This window comes from Ruditapes philippinarum, unplaced genomic scaffold, assembly GCF_026571515.1.
Source record: "Ruditapes philippinarum isolate M1 unplaced genomic scaffold, ASM2657151v2 ctg12282_1_1_1_1, whole genome shotgun sequence".
Lineage (NCBI taxonomy): Eukaryota > Metazoa > Mollusca > Bivalvia > Venerida > Veneridae > Ruditapes > Ruditapes philippinarum.
The window spans coordinates 7,848-24,563 of NW_026863940.1; the positions used below are offsets into that span (position 1 = coordinate 7,848).

The window sequence follows — 16,716 nt, forward strand, 5'->3', positions numbered from 1 at the left end:
TCGGTTTGAGTAGAATTTAAAGTAAAAAAACAAACAAACAAAAAACAGAAAATGTCTCTAGAATTAAATTAGAAACATGTATCAATGTTTCCCTATGGTCGTAATCATAGAACCTTCTATGTCGCACTTTCATGCAAGCCCACGAAAATAAACGTTAGGTCCAAAATTAAAAAAAATGCTCATAAGTCATAAGTGAGAAAACAACGGTGAACATAATTTAAAAAATCGCAAATAAATATCTGCTAAAAGACATATCTCAAGAGTTCACTGATTATTCCTTCAAATTTATGTCAAATAAAATGTCATATCGTGTACTTCTGCCACGGTAGTTCTTGGATCAAGATGAAATTTGTATGTTAATTACCAGATAGAATTCTTCTTTGCCGTATATCAATAATACCTTTTGTCTACAAAGAGAAAGAAATTATAAAATTATAAGGTCACTCAATTTTCTTTGAACTGAAAGAAATCAGGAAAGCATTTCATATACTAGTAAGTATTTTTTTAAAACTTTGTTATACGCGGATAATCAGAATAATTATTTTTGAAAATAATCTTAAAGTGAGAAGTTTCTCCCAATCTTCTGCAAGTACTTCATGTTCGGTAACGTGAAAATGTCAAGCGAAATTAAACATATCTCAGATATTTATAGCTAAGTAATCATTTAATTAAATAGAATTACCTACCCATAGGTAAAGTGTATGGGCGCAAGGACTTGCCATCCTAACATCATGGTCATCATATTTATATAAAATGGTATGTGCTGTTTGAACAACCGTCTCTGGAATACCGATAGTATAGCCCTCCTGTTGCATTTTCGTCAGAATTTCTTCGCGTCTTTTTTTTACAATGAAAACCATATTCTTCCAGTTAGAGTCCTATTAAATATAAACTTATTTTTCAGTGGAAAACAAATCAAATCAATAAAGAAAAAGGCACCACACTTAAGTGTGTCGCACTTAAATGTTGGTCAATAGTGCTTTAATTGCAAAAACACAAATACTAGTAACACCCACTTTAAAATGAATCACGCTAGTGTCTATACATGTATATTTTAATAATAGTTCTTGTTAGAAATAAAATATACATAATTTATTAGATATGAATGTCTAACAATTCTTAGCTATGGTTAGGACTTCTTTTTATAATGTTACTTTCTCTTTTGTCAACTTTAAGCTGATTATTAGCTCGTACATACTTCCGGTATTTCCTGAAGCAGATAAAGTAATGCTTTTACTGTGTTGATAACCTTTGGAGGAGGCTGGTTCATTTGTCCTATTTCCGATATAGCTTCTCGTAAGGTCGGATTTCGAGCAGAGTATTCTCCTAACGCTGCTATATCTTGTCTCACTTTTTCGGCTTCAGCAATCTCTTCCTCTAAGGCTATCTTGTATATAAACCTCTCAGCAAAATGCAGAATTCTCTTTGTTTTGACTTCCCTACAGTGCATTTTGCACTCTCTAAGATCTGAAATTGTACATTTATACAAAGGTTTCCACTTTCTAAAATGTGTGATATTTAAAGGATTCTATGAAAATAAAGAACATAATATATGAGCCGCGACATGACAAAACCAACATAATGCGATTGCAACCAGCATGGATCCAGACCAGCCTGCGCATCCGCGCAGTCTGATCAGAGCATCCATGCTGTTCGCTTGTAAACCCTATAACAAGTAGAGGAACTGGAAGCGGACAGCATGGATCCTGATCAGACTGCGCTAAAGCGGAGGCTGGTCTGGATCCATGCTGGTCGCAAACCCATTATGTTGGTTTTGTCCTGGCGCGGCTCATATGTATTCTTTTCTCGCAAAAACGATAGTCCTGTATTAATTAAAAATATGCCCTTTAAACTTTTAACATTCTCCTGTTTCTTATAAATTCACAATGAATCATAAATGTTTTTATTATTTAAACACTATACGAGGGGTGTTCAAATACGAATGCAACTGGGTAAATTTTCAGAAGTGCTTAAACAGTGCCAAATAAATTATCTCAATCCTTCAAAATATCACCATATGATAAATAAATTTCAGTCTTTCAATCCAATTTTTAAATGCGTTTTCATAATCTTTTCGAAATACTAGTATACTGTTCAGACACTGGAAAATAGCCGAGCTGAGATTTTTTTCGCGTTTGATTTTTTCTTCTGGCAAGGTGTATTTTACTCTCGGGAATAGGAAAAGTCACAAAGGGCAAGATCAGGCGAATAGGAAGGGTAGGATGCTCGACAACCTTTTCCTGTTTCAGATATTTTCGTACAATAACCGCTTTGCATGACGAAGCATTGCCATGCAACAACCTGACACCACGGAGACCAGTTGCTGGTCGACGGTTTATGAAATATTTTTTTTATTTAATTTATAAAACTTGGCATTTACAGGTTTACCCTTTGGTACGGAAATTTAAATAGCAGGACCTTAATTCGTAAAGAAAATTACATATCTGACCTTTTTGACGCTCATGGTGCGTTTTGCTATGTAAGGTCTTTGACTTCCTTTGGTTGCCCATATTTTGTTGTTTATTTTTCTTACGCTTGGGCTAATAAAAGTGAACCCATGGCTCATCGCCAGTGATGATATTTGCAAAAGGTCGATTGTTGTATTTAGGGAACTGTTTTAACAAATGTTTGGAGATTCAACCAAAGCAAGATTTTGCTTTTTTGTAAGGAGATGGGGTATCTATCTGGCACTTATTCTTCTCATTTTTAAATCACGTCTGAGAATTGTATGAGCGGCTCCTACAGAGATACCAACGCCTTGTTGTAAGTCTTGCATCAGTAGCAATTAAATTTTTTACTTTTCAACCATTTTCGGCAAAATTGCAGTTTTCGGACGACGTGCATGAAATGCATCTTTTACTAAAACCACAACACTTTAAAATTTCTTAGACCACCGTGTGAAAGAGGGTAAAGATCACTTATTTCACCACTTATTTCATTAAATGTGTCTTTTGCGTGTATACCAAAAATATAGCCATTTTTGATCAGTGAAAGGACGCCTTTTTAAGCTTTTGTTTTCACGAGTTGAAAGCGTTAATCGAGCTACTGTCAAAACTAGAAAGAACTGATTTACACATGTATTGTATAAATTGAGAGTTTAAACAACCATCTATGCGATACATGTACATAGTTCGTGCAAAATGTGGCTAAAAGCGAGATATGAGCCTAGTTGCCTTCATATTAAACACCCCTACAATAATATTGACTGATAGAATGTACCTTTTTTGAAGGAAAGGAAGTCTGCTATCAAGTTCAAAACAAAAATGTGTTCTTTAATAGATGGTAGAAATCTTAGAAACTGCTTAACTAGCCCCTTGATTGTGTTTATTTTCTCACCAAGGTTTTCATCAGGGCTTAAATACGTCTTTTCAATCGTGTCCCTTGCAATATTGATATTTGCCTATTCAAAAAAGTTTTGCTGCTGTTAACAAGTGATACATAAGTAATACATAACAAATTCTGGAAAATTCTACATATTGTCTCGATAACTAGTAATTAAGATATATTCAATATCAATAAAATAAGTTAATGACAGCTATTAAAACTTTCATCTTTGCGAAAGTAACATCTGGCATTGTTATGAAAGGCGCTTATTTAAATGCTATAATGTTATATTACGGTGTTTTTAGATTTTAAAGCATTTCTTTGTATTTTGGTATAAGTCATGCCAAAAGTCCTAAACTTATGAAATTCTGAAAAAGCAGCTATCATATAATTATTTAAACCAACTAAAAAGCTTCATATGGCGTTATACTACAAGGCCATTCGATTTGCACGTTCATATCCTCAGTAAAATGGTTTATATACTTTCGATCTATTCATTATTTCGGTACTCCATGTTAAAAATGGTGTATGTTCATAAAATTTTATTTTAGTTGTCTTGTTCAATATCTCACCTTATTGATTCCTGTTGGTTTAACCAATGTTGACAAAAGGTAGGTACAGACAATGTTTTCCTCGATGCCTCCTCTATTTGACATTGCTGCACTGCATATACATAAAGCGCATTCACCTTCAGTCTGTAGAGTGACGTGTATCACAAGTTTCTTTCCTGTACCGTTTCCTCGATCACATCGGATAGACCCTGCATCAGCATTACTAAGTTTGATGGTAAATTGGTTGTCTTTGTGGCTAAGGTAAAACATTAAACAAATTTCCTTTCCTACACGTACAGGAATCCGTCCAGAAAAAATGGAAGGAATGATTAAACCGGCTGCATATGAGTATGGGCCCGGACCCCAACCTGTAAGTGGGCATTCCAATGGTAAAACCGTTTGCTTGCCAGGTAATTCAGAACACACGAGTTTGAATTCACAAAGACGTAGTGGGGAATATTGGTATGGGCCGCAATATATTACAAACTTGTAAACGCCCTTTTGCAAGAACCTTATTTCAAAGCTATAACCATCAACAGTTCTTGAATTAAATACGTTTTTGATGACAATTCAACTGTCTCACAACCGGGGGGACTTTCCATTTCTAAAAGTTCATACTGTAAAGGATATGTGACAGCCTTTGCCAGCGGAAAATGAAACTGTATTACACAGACTCCATTTTTGTCACTTTTTAAATGACACTTTCTTTCACTTGTAAGCTCAAGACCACTAGAAAAATATGGAGGAAGAAAATAAGGCATTTCAAGGAACTCATTCGAATCTTTTACATTAGCATTACTTCCTATAAGTTGCCATTCTGTTTTATATGCCCAACACTCGTAGACGAATTCTTCAGGTTTAGGCATGAAGTATCGCTCTTGAAAAGTTTCAAAGTTAGCGTTGACACCAAGATCAGCTCCATCATTCTTGATCCAGTAATCTTGCTTGTGGTTGCCAACAGGATTACAAATCCAATATGGGTGCACAATTTGCCAACCGTTTTCAACTTCCACTGCATTCCAGGTCATTTGATAGGCCCATTTATCGCCTGGTTGATAAGAACTTGTCTTACAAAGGCCTGTTATAATCACACACTTGAGACCTGCTTGTCTAAAAAATCAATATTTGCCATTTACAGGGTACATGATGAAACTGCATATCGAAAGACTTTGACAATAGACACAAAAAGATGTCCTAAAGTTATGATTTATTTGTTTTTTATAATATTACCTTTTACGATTTTATAGCTTCATATGGTTCAAATTATCGTCTTCGTCATTGTCATTATCAATATCGTCGTTGTTACAATCATTATCAACACTTGTATCAACGTCATCATTACCGTTCTTATGGTAACAAAGCTTTTGCTGTTCTCCTGTAAACTCATAGACTCTAACACTAAATTAACACTAAAAGACATTCGGCGTTTACATATTGAAGGTCTTTTAGCCAAGATTAAACATATAATAATTACGATAAATGTTATCCACTGCAAAAGCCTGAATTCTAAACTTGTTTGTTATAATAATACGGTTTCTGAATATACGATTTAAAATATTTTATCTAATGTATTATGTTATGAACGAGCTGCTTGTTTTCGGAGAGGGATTCTCTTTTTTTTTTTTCTTTTTTTTTTTTTTTTTTTGAGTACATTAGTTCGAAACAAAGAAGAATGAAAAGAATACTGTAAGTTTAATAATATAACTTAATATGTTTTAAGCTCCCAATATTTAAAACTAAAAGTCACCCGGTGTATACGCGATGATTATAATGGTCAACACAATAACAATATCCGCAGACAAGTTTAACTGAGTTCATTTCCTTAGGAATTTGGCTTTAAACGTCAGTATGAAAACATTATTTTGTTCATTGGTCAGGCGGTCTAAATATAAATATTGAATTATTTTCACATTTACATCAAAATTCAAGACGGTAACAACTATTGAGCCCAGTGTCCATTTTGTCAAGTTAAAAAGACCGCAAATCCTATCGGTAGCAGCAAATTCAATGAAACAGAGTCTGCAATTATCATATTCTTTTGTTGTTTTCATTGTTTCTGGGGGATCATCCCTTTTCCAGACTTTTATACAACAGCAGGTCATAATATAATATATAAGAGCCGATTGCATCTGTACAATGTTGTCCTGTACTTCACTTCAGTATGTCTTATATCTTTATAGACCTCGGGATCATTTATATCAGCACATTACGAGTTGAGAATCGAATATTGCTTACGACGTTGCTAGGTGTAATGAGGAATGTAGTACGTTTCAATTCACCACAATTAAACCGAGTGTGCAATTTTTTATGTTATTTTTTGTTTATTTTTGTTATATTTCCTCCAAGAGATTAGCCCTTTACAATATTTTTTTTAAAAATGCACAAAGTATTTGCACATGGCCTTCACTAATCAATAAGCAATTTTGTCTTGGGCCATATTAACCATTCGAATTGGACTTTTTTCGGCGTGTATGCATATTCTTGTTTGTAACTAAACATGTTACATATTTATATTGTTTCTCGCATTGTGCACACAATTGCTTTTAGAAAATTTGTTTATGCGCAAATTGATTAGGGATTAATATTAATTGCTACACAATGAATACGTTTTGAAATATTATCAAGGATGTTATACTGTATATTGACTTGCTTTGTACCTAACAAAAAGTACATTAAATATTCAAAGCTCTATTTTCTCATGTTAATAAAAGAATATTTTAACAAATGAGATTGCGTTGGCAATCCATTACTGCATTTACTGTTACCATTGTGTTTTCATGAGGGCGTTGACATTATCCAATTTTTATAGATGTTGGATTTTATATTTGTGAAAAAATAGCAAATTTATATATTTATATACACACATGTTCTATTGATACTTCCACGTTATGTATTTGCTATTTGTTTATTATAAAACATTCTAAAATAATGTATTAAGCAAACGTTGGAAAAACATATATATTCAGCGATTATCATTCATGAACGGCATTGATTCACTGAAAACAAGTTTGCAAAAATAGTTTACAAATAATGCTTTAAAATTTCCTGATAACTTTTAAAAATGACGCTTGCAAATAATTGAAGAAAAAAAAACACATTAAATAGTGAGGAACATTCGAAATCACCCACCGTTACGCCGTTGACCGTTATCACTTTCGAGATGACATGGTGACATTTTTAGCACCAAATTATCATGTCAACATACAGGAAGATTAAATCATTACCTACAGAGCCTTGCAAAGCAGTTTGAGTACTTTATCCGTTTACCCTTCAAAAGATTAATCAAGCCTCCGGGAGTTTCTGTTCCAGCATATCCATCATTGACCTTGGTCGAAATTTGCTGTGATATCCATTTGATTATTGCCCGCGCTTTCAATATTTTTGGAAAGTCACACGATTTTTCCTTGTCAATGGCATCATTTATGTAATCAAAGAGTTTTTCATACGAATCAAGCAAGTCAGGCGTTGCCTGAAAAAAGTAAATGTTTAAACATAATTATGATTTTGTCTCTATCATCAATATTGGTTAGTATACTAATATGTACAATAAACTGTGTGTTTTTATTTAATCTTGCATACGCAGAACATTTGAAGAAAGTTACTGAGATATATGATACCCTGATCTGCTAATGCTTAAAGTAGAGAGGCCACGTTAACCTGCACATTTGTGCAGTCTGACCAAGAACTATATTGTTGCTTGTAATAGTCTATGCCGGGAACGAAGTAAAAACTTTTAGGACAATTAGTAGAGCATTTGTAATGTAACATCGCGTGGAAAATAGAAATGTACTTGTGTTACTAGTGACAATACAAAAATGTTAATGGTCGTACAAAACTATAAAACAACTGACTAAGGATGTGCTACATGTTACTTATTGCTTATTACATAATAAAAGATATATGTGCCGTCGGAAATGAGAGAAAAATGTTCAATTTATTGGTATTCATTGTACTAAATTCAATAAGCTACTTTTCTCTAATTTAAAACACTGCAGAAAAATCTTATGCAAGTCTTTAATTAACTACGAAGGTTCGTTTAATAAACACAATATGATATTGACTGTAACTTTGCATACCTTACACATATGGTCATCAATTACCAACAATTCGTGAATACTCGGCACAATTTTGTCACTCTCAAGAATTGATGTCACGTCAGAAAATGCATCCCAGTTATCAATGCCACGATAGTCACTAGATGTGCTATTATTGGTGTCGACACGAAACCATATATCCTCTAAAAAAACACTTTCTTCTCGGTCAGATGCAGGTGGTGCGGCCTTCGGGTAATCTATCGGTATTTCTTCAATCTGATACTTTAAGATAAACAGAATCGTTTATTTTTACCTTAAAATGCCCTTTTGATAACATTAGTACTTGTTCATAGCAAAGCAGGAGATAATTATGTTTGACAAAACTTATAGTATAATAATTATATTATCTACAACAGAAGAAGAAATAAAGATGCAACCAATAAATACCTTATACCTAATGGTACATATTTAAAAAATAAAAAGGACAATTGCCTTTCTATATGATATTTATAATAAAAAAGTGTCTTTGAAATGTTTACGTTTTTCTCATTGATAAATGGCTTTGGATATTCTTTCTTACATTTCAGGTCCATAATTAAATAGTAAAGTCGTGCTGTTTCTCAAATTGAATTCTTGGTGTGACATGGATGTAACTCATGTGGCATAAAGACGGAGTAACAACTGTTCGACATCAGCCCTCGACTACGGTGGTACGGGTGCGCGGGTGCGTGGGTCGAACGTATACAGGTCCGATACATTTTTAAGCGAGGTGAAATTGAAACTTCTTTATTTAATTAAACACTTAATTTTATCAATATATTCATGGCGTTGTACACAGTAATGTAAAGTGACTCTAGAAATGTGTCCAAATACTTCTTGAGCTATGCATAAACAAGTTGAAAATTGCAAATTTATACTCAGTCATGGGCAATAACTCTTAAAAAAAAACGAATAAATCCACATGCAAAACTTTAGTTGCATAGCTTCACAGTGATGTTGATCATTATTCTTGTAAAACTGGTTGATTCTAACTCAAGCACTCAAGGAACAAATAACTGAACATAATGGAACGGTATATACTAAGCCAAGGAAATAACTCTAGAAATACTGGATAAATCCACAAGCAAAGCGCAAGGTGCACAACAACACATGCTTACCATCATTCCTGTAAAGTTTCATGACCCTAGGACAAATACTATGTGTGACACAAGTTGAAAATTGCAAATTTTTTATTAAGTCAAGGGCAATAACTTTCACAAAACAAAACAAAAATCCCAGGTGCACTTTTTCACATGCTGAGCAACATTTCTGTAAAGTTTCATGACTGTAGGTCAAATAACTTTTGAGCTACGTGGGACACGAGTTAAAAATTGCAAATTATACTAAGTCAATGGCAATAACTCTACAACTACTGAATAAATCCACGCAACTACAACTACTGAATAAATCCACGCAAAATACCCAGGTGCACATTTACATATGCTGAGCCACATTCCTGTAAAGTTTCTTGACTCTAGGTCAAATACTTTTGAGTTAATTGAGACACAAGTTGAATTTTGCAAATTTTTACAAAGGACAATAACGCTACAACTACCAAATAATTTCACACGAAAATACTCAGGTGTACAACTTCACATGATGAGCAACATTCCTGTAAAATTTAATGACTCTTGGTCAAATACTTTTTGAGCGTCACAAAATGAGAACAGACGGAAGGAAGGACGGACGGAACGGACGAACAAGGGTTAATCTAAATCCCCCCCCCCCTAAAGTGGGGGCACAATAAATTTATGAATGAAGTTGTATGTTCATACGCTGCTATAAGAAAAAAATGCGTATTGAGAATATCTGTTTTCATAATTTCTGTTCCGAAAATTAAATTAGTATTGAATCTACACGAATTTAATATTCTATTTATCACATAATTATATAAAATAAGAACGGTAAACTGTTATCAAGAGTCATTTCTCATTGACGCGCCTATAGTGTAACACTAACATTAGCGCGCTTTAACGCTACGTGACGTCAAAGTGTTATTACACTAGTGTAATATCGTCTAGTGTAATATCGTTTTTGTATTTTCTGATCGTAAGATCAGTAAATACAGAGCTAACATCCACGGTCTAACACAAAATTTCCTTACAGTCCTAACAACGCAAAGTAGTTCTCACTCAAAACTGCTTAAAAACCAGCAATTTAAAAGAAAGAATATTTTTTAAGGTAGGTATTTAACGAATTACAGTGCATTAAAAGTTTAGATTAATCAATAGAAATATGAGGTTACAATCACAAATTTCGCGGATGAATATCTTTTTTACCCAATGAAAAATGTTCGGCTATTTCCGTAAAGCTTCGGATTATCATGAATATCATTTTAACCTCATTTAATACCTCGAAATTAATAAGGATTACAAACACGAAATGGAAATTCTCAATTTAGAATTACATAATGTATTCGTTTTTATACAAGGTTCATATGTATAACTTTGCCGTGGTGCAGAGGTAAGTGGTCTCGTTGAAGGTGTGAGAGACCTATGGTTCAAATCCTAGTCGAGGCCAATTCTATTTTTTTTTCATGCAAATTCCATATGTAAATCTCAAACTGTTATAGAAGAAAATCTAAACGCTGTCGCTGTGTAAGATGAATTATAGTATATAAAAATAAACTTATACAGGAAAGTACATACAGATAGTCAGTATGATTTAGATTGCAAAGATCAGAAAATACCATAGAGCTGCAGCCCTTTGATTATTAAATGGCTTTATTACATTCCTGTGCCGCGGTTTATGTGATAATCAATTTAATTGTATGATCTAAATATAGCTGCAATCTCATTGGTCCAAACAGTAGTCAACAGAACTTTTTATAAAATCATATTTACCGAGTGTAGCATCATATTCACTGGCTGAATTGGATTTTCCCAGTCTAAAAATAGATTGAGACTCATACACATAGACTGTTAACTACATGTGTTAATTAAAGAATAAGTGTTGCTTTTTGTTCTTTATGGCATATTTCTCGATTCAAATATCAATACTTTACTATTATACTTAAAGGGCTACACCGCAATGATGAGTATAAAGTTGAATTATTTTTGTATGCGCAGCGTTCGTGTAGTGGTTGCACGCCTAACACTTGCGTCTTTGTTCCCGCGTTTCAACAAGGCAAAATTTGTACATGTATATAAGGTTGTAATTTTTGTGATTTTTTTTTATTTCTTAGCCTATTCATATAATAAAACAATTATTGACCAGTGAGCGATTGAATATGATGTGATATTCACATCATATTGTCAATAATTGTATAATATCTCCTGCTCAGCATGCACTATATTGTTCGAACAAAAAGTACAACATAACAAACTGGCTCTTACCCATGTTTCAATCGGAACGTCCTCGGCTTCTATCTATAATAAACTCGGAAATAATACGGAGTGAAAGTAGTGGTTTCAAATGTATACATAAAAAAGTGTAATCTTCGATACTGTAAAACGTCATCCTAAAGAAAATTAAGTCTGTTCCGATACAATTATGATTGAAAATATGTCTGACAACCATTTTAATTTAAATATGCCTACTGATGTACAATTTTAAACAAATGCGGCTAAATGTCAACAGGTTAATTGGCATTTTGTACTTTTGGTTTTTACAATACACAAATAATGTATTGTTTTCTTTTTGTATCTATGAATTTACTTAGTTTAGGTGGGCATTTACTTAATATATTGGAAATAAACTTGTCAACAACTCCCAACATTAAATAACTATTTGTTTACATGTCTAGTTTCTACCGAAATGTCGTACGTTTCGAGGTCCTTATCCGAAGACTGACGGAAAGGGCCGAAAAGTTGCGATTGATGTTATTTGTCACTTTCCTCCGTCGTACCATTTTATCTCGCTTTTAAAAGTAATAGACCTTTATTCGTTCGACTCACTTGATTAACAATCCGATAAATTAATATAAATAAAGAATTTAGTTCAATTACTTCTTTGTCGTCGTAGACTCCTTCGTAATCTCTGTGACCATATACTTGATCATTGGTTTGTGTCGATACTTGATCATCGGTCTGTGCCGATACTTCATCATTGGTCTGTGTCGATACTTCATCATTGGTCTGTGTCGATACTTCATCATTGGTCTGTGTCGATACTTCATCATTGGTCTGTGTCGATACTTGATCATCGGTCTGTGTCGATACTTGATCATTGGTCTGTGTCGATACTTGATCATCGGTCTGTGTCGATACTTCATCATTGGTCTGTGTCGATACTTGATCATCGGTCTGTGTCGATACTTGATTATCGGTCTGTGTCGATACTTGATCATTGGTCTGTGTCGATACTTCATAATTGGTCTGTGTCGATACTTCATAATTGGTCTGTGTCGATACTTGATCATTGGTCTGTGTCGATACTTCATAATTGGTCTGTGTCGATACTTGATCATTGGTCTGTGTCATAACTTGATCATTGTCTGTGTCGATACTTGATCATCGGTCTGTGTCGATACTTCATCATTGGTCTGTGTCATAACTTGATCATTGGTCTGTGTCGATACTTGATCATTGGTCTGTGTCGATACTTCATCATTGGTCTGTGTCGATACTTCATAATCGGTCTGTGTCGATACTTCATCATTGGTCTGTGTCATAACTTGATCATTGGTCTGTGTCGATACTTGATCATCGGTCTGTGTCGATACTTCATCATTGGTCTGTGTCGATACTTGATCATTGGTCTGTGTCGATACTTGATCATTGGTCTGTGTCGATACTTCATCATTGGTCTGTGTCGATACTTCATCATTGGTCTGTGTCGATACTTGATCATTGGTCTGTGTCGATACTTCATCATTGGTCTGTGTCGATACTTGATCATTGGTCTGTGTCGATACTTCATAATTGATCTGTGTCGAATGTGAGGAGCATAAAACACCCATAGCTCTCACAACTCATAAACTGTTTACGTCACCCACATCTATAAATCAACAAAAATTGTTACATGAAAGTTACATTTCATATCTTGCAAAAAGTTTTGAAATACTTATCCTATACATAGCGAGGAAATACTAATTCGACAAGTGGCTGAAATTACATATTTTTTTGACAATATTGTTTGGTTTTGACCTGAGAGCGTTGTTTAGTAAGTTTTCGTTATTTATAACGACTTTCGGTTTATTCTAAATATACTTTAAAATTGGTAATTGACTGAATTGTAATCTGGGTCCTTATCTAGCATTGTTCTGTTCGATTCAACTTAAATTTATCTTTTATCGCGAGCTCGAAGGGCCTGCTCGCAAAGCAAGCTTAACGGTAACGCGAGTACCTGCTAGAAAGTGATGGTTTTGAAAACTTTCGTCCGAAGTACTGAATTGACACATCGCAACGTTTCGAATTACAAGATAACAATAAAAGCCGAGGTCTTCTGATTGGAAACGGAAGTGTAGACTGGTGTCCTGCGCACTTACAAAGTAAATCGAGCTCGCTTTGAGGCTTTGCCTTTTTCATATTAATGATCTGGGAAATAAATCGGATCAAAATTTAACCGCTTTGGCTTATTTTTATTTGTCTATTTTTATCAAATCATGTTGCACTTATCATATGGTATACATGTTTTTAATGGCTGACTCCCAGCAAACACAAGACGTTGACACAACGTTGGATCAACGTTTAAAATTGGTCGCGACATCGGCGACCTTCACACAACGTCAAACCAACGTTGAAATCCCGACGTCTAACAAACGTTTCATTTTGACGTTTGGTCGGTAATCTCACAATAGGTAAATTTAATATATAAAACAAATATATAAAGGATATTTGTTTGTTTGGCATTCACATCATCATGTTTGAAATATAGTTCTGTTAAATTTCTCTAATTTTGTAACATTTTGAACATTATGTATGATGACATTGACTTTCTTTTCCTAGAGAAGCAAATATACGTATGACAGCATTTATTTCTGCCTGTTATTCCATTTAGTTATGATTTTCTTTTTATCCGCATTGAGATATAGCAAGGCTACAGTGAAAATTATATGTTATAAATTTCACTAGTGGTTTATCAGAATATAATAATCTGATATATTACAGTTAAACACTGGAAAACATGAAATAAAAATAGAAGCATAAACAGCGAGAATTTAAAGTTTGTTTAGAAAAGGGAATTAAATTATACATTTATGTGTCCAATCAAAACAACAACAGTGCCACATGGGTGGCTACCGTACACTATTCGATAGGTGGCGCTCAGTAAACGGATGATTTCTAAGTAACTACACAGCTACACTTGTTTGGCCAGTGTCGTGCATTATATGGCAGCTACTTCTTTTATGTTTAAATATATGACATATTATAAAGTTGACAACAATGACGTGCCTTTACATTTTCCTATTATTTGCCGTTTTCATTCCCTTCTATAGGTAGTCAAAGTGATAATAATCTTGAAAATGGTGAGAATATGTCACCATGGCTAAAGTAGAATATTCAAAGACAATTTTTGTAAATTAACTTAGGTCCAAGTTTCAACAATTTGATATAATACAGGAGATATGAAAAGTAAAGGTCATAGAAACGTTATGGTGGGATAACCAAAAGGGTCTTAACTCATTTTCTTAGACAGTTTCGGGGAGTCTACCGGTTTTATTCTTTAATGAAATTGTCCAAACGTATTTACTTAAAAAAAAAAACATCGGTAATTTTCAGGCAGAACTTTGAACCTTTTTATTACATGCTTTTCGGTGGTTTATAGAAATATATCAGTGATATAAAACTGGTAATTTCACTGTTTGAAACAGTGAAATTACCACTTTGATAATTTCACTGTTTTGAATTTAAGCCCCTTACGTTGTTTCAGTGAAATACCAGCGTACACAGTACTGGGTACCAACTTAATGACGTGACGTCGTAAATGACGTCACGTTCTATTATTATTTGGCGCGCTTTTCATTCAGTATTAGGTATAATGTCTATTTAAAACGTTTCAATGCATATAATAAAAGGAAAATTTGTTTAGTTTAGTGTAAGATCGAAATATATTTCACCTTGTGAACACCAAAAGCTGCGCCACTCGTGAAATATACCTTTTGCTGCTCACTCGGTGAAATATATTTCGATCTTACACTGAACTAAACAAATATCCTCTATATAATCTTTATAAAATGCTTGCGTATCAACGAAATCAACAGACCAAGTATCATCAATATACTCCGCAACTTCGCTCCGTTTTTGTTTTAAAATAGTCGGTTTGTGTAATTCTGACGCTAATTCGTCACTCCATCATATTTCAGTAAAATTTTGAATTTACTATCCTGCAATAATTTATACTTATTTAATAAATACTGTATGCTATTATATGAACCACCTTTCTCTTCTTTTTCTTTGTACAATACCAGTATGATTTTCCCAAATCCTTTTTATCAGTATTTACTTTGTCCATTATTCCAGGAAAGATCCATTTACTGGTGATTCAAGAACTTTAGGTTCAACCATTTTGCTACTTTTATGTAAATATTTTGATAATACATTGTAATAGTATACATATGTTCAAAAAAGCAATAAAATATGTATAAATTAAGTAATGAGATATATTAGAAACTCAGAATCATTAATGAATGTATATACGATATTCATTTGCTTTACAAAAAGGAGTTTTCATTTTCCTCCTTGTACCTTCTTTCAATCTACAAAGTAAAAATGTATAATTACATATACATTTGAAAAATATTTAAATTGAACCTTAAAGACTCTACAGAACGTAATATAATTTTTTTAACAAACTTGCATAGATATTTTTATTTTACTTACAAATTGTTAGATGTCCCGTTTTCAGTTTTTCAGTCGAATCCTTTTTGTAATCGGGGAAAATGATTTTGAGATAGGTTTATTGAATTGTTTCAATTTTAAGGGGTTTTTTATCTACGAATATTTGTGTCCTTAATATAAAACTTATCTTTAAGAATATTGATCGTCCTTTATCACATGGCAAGTAAGACATTTAGACCCCATGCCTTCTCGAACCCTTGGTACTTAGACTCCTTTTTACATGACATTTCGAACCCTATCTTTAGAATCATAACATGAACCTATTTGTTTTAAAACTTATATAATATTATGATGGTGGCAGTTTTGTGCCATGTCATATTTTTCCCCCCAAACAAAAATTCGCTCTGGTGAAAACACAAAAATACGACTAACTAAGCGATCACTTTGTCGTTATTTCGTGCTTTAGGCTTTAAGTCAAAATGATGAAAATGCGACAAAGTTTGATCAACCGCCATACTCAAATTACTCATAAGACACTTGAATCCATACTGGACACGTAAAGTTTTGTAAAGTTTTATTAACAGAAAAAAAAACACAACTGAACATTAAACTTGAGCTTTATCTGCCTAATGGCTTTACAGGACCGAAATAAAAATATACCAAGGAGATTTTGGAGTAATAATATCTGTCATATTTTGCGGTTCGGATCGGAATATCCGTCCCGAGGTGACCCGCCCATTGGGCGGTAACGAGGCTTGCCGAGTTACCGCCCATGGGCGGGTGACCTAAGGAACGGATATTCCGATCCGAACCGCAAACATATGTCAGATATTTTTTCTTGCATATTCTATCATATTCCATTATATTTTTAATTCTTTATCTTTATTTTCAATGAAAATTTATATCATTACAACCGTAACTACTTTCATTCAACAGCGTATGAATTACAAAATCATTCATAACGGTAAAATGACGTCATCTTTATCGTGCCATTGTACAGCACGCGACTCATCTGGAACCCCCTATGCCAGACGAAATTTCCGGCAT

At 33.7% G+C, this 16,716-nt stretch overlaps 3 protein-coding genes across 4 annotated transcripts; all 3 read right to left on the minus strand.

The window, feature by feature from the left end:
- Nucleotides 1–272: 272 nt before the first annotated feature.
- Nucleotides 273–1,463, minus strand: LOC132723894 (uncharacterized). Its single transcript, XM_060708704.1, has 3 exons — nucleotides 1,199–1,463; nucleotides 687–878; nucleotides 273–407 (listed from the first exon to the last, which is right to left on the minus strand). The coding sequence occupies exons 1-3, from the start codon at nucleotides 1,448–1,450 to the stop codon at nucleotides 357–359; spliced, it is 495 nt and encodes a 164-aa protein (XP_060564687.1). The 5' UTR covers nucleotides 1,451–1,463; the 3' UTR covers nucleotides 273–356.
- Nucleotides 1,464–3,901: 2,438 nt separating this feature from the next.
- Nucleotides 3,902–8,273, minus strand: LOC132723897 (lim and transglutaminase domain protein ltd-1-like). The gene is made up of 3 exons (XM_060708706.1): nucleotides 7,952–8,273; nucleotides 7,100–7,344; nucleotides 3,902–4,985 (listed from the first exon to the last, which is right to left on the minus strand). The coding sequence occupies exons 1-3, from the start codon at nucleotides 7,958–7,960 to the stop codon at nucleotides 4,388–4,390; spliced, it is 852 nt and encodes a 283-aa protein (XP_060564689.1). The 5' UTR covers nucleotides 7,961–8,273; the 3' UTR covers nucleotides 3,902–4,387.
- A 2,905-nt stretch (nucleotides 8,274–11,178) lies between these two features.
- Nucleotides 11,179–15,766, minus strand: LOC132723893 (semenogelin-2-like). 2 transcript variants are annotated; one of them, XM_060708702.1, is made up of 2 exons: nucleotides 15,712–15,766; nucleotides 11,179–12,886 (listed from the first exon to the last, which is right to left on the minus strand). In XM_060708702.1, exon 2 carries the CDS (start codon nucleotides 12,367–12,369, stop codon nucleotides 11,800–11,802), a length of 570 nt encoding a protein of 189 aa, XP_060564685.1. In that variant the 5' UTR covers nucleotides 12,370–12,886; nucleotides 15,712–15,766; the 3' UTR covers nucleotides 11,179–11,799. Both variants share the same exon structure in this region, with proteins under 2 accessions (XP_060564685.1, XP_060564686.1).
- Between the last annotated feature and the right edge of the window lie 950 nt (nucleotides 15,767–16,716).

Excerpts from the sequence above, each read along its gene's own strand:
- LOC132723893 (XM_060708702.1), bottom strand. The coding sequence starts at position 12,369 with ATGACACAGACCAATGATCAAGTATCGACACAGACCAATTATGAAGTA.
- LOC132723897 (XM_060708706.1), bottom strand. Across the intron at positions 4,986-7,099 it reads TGCTTTGCAAGGCTCTGTAG|ACAAGCAGGTCTCAAGTGTG; the intron begins GTAATGATTTAA and ends TTGATTTTTTAG.
- LOC132723894 (XM_060708704.1), bottom strand. The coding sequence starts at position 1,450 with ATGCACTGTAGGGAAGTCAAAACAAAGAGAATTCTGCATTTTGCTGAG. Across the intron at positions 879-1,198 it reads TGCTTCAGGAAATACCGGAA|GACTCTAACTGGAAGAATAT; the intron begins GTATGTACGAGC and ends TATATTTAATAG. Across the intron at positions 408-686 it reads CCCATACACTTTACCTATGG|ACAAAAGGTATTATTGATAT; the intron begins GTAGGTAATTCT and ends TTCTCTTTGTAG.